Source organism: Cryptomeria japonica, chromosome 1, assembly GCF_030272615.1.
Source record: "Cryptomeria japonica chromosome 1, Sugi_1.0, whole genome shotgun sequence".
Classification (NCBI taxonomy): Eukaryota; Viridiplantae; Streptophyta; class Pinopsida; order Cupressales; family Cupressaceae; genus Cryptomeria; species Cryptomeria japonica.
The window spans coordinates 131458437-131460873 of record NC_081405.1 but is presented as its reverse complement, the minus strand read 5'-3'; the positions used below and the strand labels follow the sequence as shown (position 1 = coordinate 131460873).

At 36.2% G+C, this 2437-nt stretch overlaps 1 protein-coding gene across 1 annotated transcript; it reads left to right on the top strand.

Annotated features, from left to right (window-relative positions):
• Window positions 1-698: 698 nt before the first annotated feature.
• Window positions 699-2140, top strand: LOC131063027 (ethylene-responsive transcription factor ERF037). Its single transcript, XM_057996793.2, has one exon. The coding sequence runs from the start codon at window positions 1105-1107 to the stop codon at window positions 2053-2055; it is 951 nt and encodes a 316-aa protein (XP_057852776.2). The 5' UTR covers window positions 699-1104; the 3' UTR covers window positions 2056-2140.
• Window positions 2141-2437: the final 297 nt, after the last annotated feature.

Sequence of the window (2437 nt, the reverse complement as noted above, 5' to 3'; positions counted from 1 at the left end):
TAGTTCCAATTTATTTAATAGTTTAGTATAATACATGTAAATCTGTATTGATAGTTTAAACTCTATTTAAAATTTAGTTGATTATAGAATAATGAAAATGCTTTTGAAGTTTAATACATAGTTCTTCCACATAGAATTCGACAATCAAAAATAATTCTATGTGAAATTGACCATTTCATTAGAAGTTTTTTATAAGTTTTTTGGATTGTCCATGGAAATAAGAACTCTATCAAAAATAAAATAAAATATAAAGAAGGTGAATGCCAAATTCAATCAAACTGAGTCTATATGAAATGGACTTAAAAATAATTTTATTTAAACATCTTAAACTTCTAGCCTCTCAAACATATGAAATAGTATAATGACCCCAAATGACCCACAACTTATATAATTCATTAAACTTATCCTGTCCTCTTAAATGCATCAACTAATATATGATCCATTAAATGTCTAAACTGCATATATTCTCTCCTCTTAAATGATTCATTGACCTTCAAAAACACACATATTCCCTCCTTTTAAATGCATGAAGTTTAATATATGATTTATTGAAAAACACACATAAGGCATGAAATATTATAATCATCCTCAATGACCTAAAGATGAGATATACACCACCTTGTATGATTCATTGAACCATAATATAAGCCTTGAAACTTGGAATAAAGTCCACTACCATGTGGATGTTGGATACCAACTACCACCCACGCTAAACATTAAACAACAATACTCTCTCTAAAAGACGTGCATTCACGAATATACCACGTCCTTCTCATGTCATCACATAACCAGCCAAACCTACTATTTAGACCCACTTTCTTCATTTCGACTCAACAGTCGATCCCGTTCCTTAATTTCGACTAAAAAGTCGACAACAAATTGCATGTCTTGATTTCGACTCAACAGTCGGCAGCACCATGTCGACCACAATTGCAAGATTTTAGATCCAGTTTTCTTGATTTCGAATCAAAATTCGACAACAAATTGCAAATCTTTAGATCCATTTCTTGATTTCCACTAACCAGTCGACAACACCATGTCGACAACCATTGCATGCATTTAGACCCATTTTCTTGATTTCGACTAACAATCGACAACAACGCTATGTCGACGCTCACCTCACAATCCTATTCTCTCATTGCAATTCCTCAGCCCAGTCGACCTTGTGATGATCTTGATGGAGTACGTCCCGTGTTCGAATCTGAGGCCTGCCATGTGGGCGGATTCCAGAAGACGGTTGAGAGAAGAAAGAAATTTGTGGGAGTGAGAAGAAGGCCTTCTGGAAGATGGGTTGCTGAGATCAAAGACACGGGGAAGAAGATCAGACTGTGGCTCGGCACTTTCAAGACTGCAGAGGAAGCCGCCATGGCGTATGACGAAGCCGCTTGCTTGCTCAGGGGATTCAATACCAGAACCAATTTTGCTGCCAAAGTTCCTGACTGTGATTCTCCGGTGGCTTCCAGAATAAGAAGATTGCTTAGCCTGAAAAAGGATTCCCCTGCTTCCAAATCCAAATGTAAAATTGAAAAGCAGTCGAAATCGAATTCAAGAAATTGTTTTTCTGGGTTAAGTGAGGAAGAAATCCAAGGGCCGGCAGAGGATTTGAAATCCGAGTTGATATCTGAATCTTATTCTGTTTATAGGACTCTTGTTAATGATTTTGACCAGAATGGCGGTTGTTTTGATGAAGGGGAAAATGGGTCGACGAGTTTTATAGGTCCGGCGGCCGATTTGGGTTCGTGTGATTTGCAGTTGCCTTCGACCAATGAGATTTTCTTGGCCGCCATGGATGAGCGTCTTCGAGATCCATATGGAAGTTATGTCGACGAAGGCATGGGATTTCGTCGAATTGAGCGAAGAATTTCTGCGTGTAATGGCGTTCTGGATCAATCTGGAGATTTTGATTCATTTAGTAGTTTGTTGAATTCTTCTTCTGCAGTACCTTGGACAAATTATGGGGTGTGGAATGTAAAAGAAAGTTTGGTCTCCTCGTACAATGAGAATTTGGATGGTCAAAGGGTATTTGAAGCGATGTGGGATGTTGCTCCTATTTAAAGAACTTGATTAATGAGATGTGGCTTAATGTGACTCCAAACTAGGGTGGGGGGAATTTTTTTTTTAAGCAAATTTGCTCATTATTTAAGTTTTATCTTACACAAAAATTTTGGGATTTTAGTTGGATATTTTAACATTTTATCTCATTTCAGTATTTTTCAAATTTATTGTAAATTAGAATTTATTTGAGGGTTCAATTGGGGTTTTGAATTTGGTTTGATTTTCATGTGTTTGGTATTATCATTAATTCGGACTAATGTCATATTGTGTTTTATTTTAATAAGAATACATATAGCTCCTCTACATTTATTGTAGTTCATTTGTTTTTTCTCACTTCCAACATTTTTTTCCCTTCGGCAGCTTCAAACCTTAGTATTCCAAT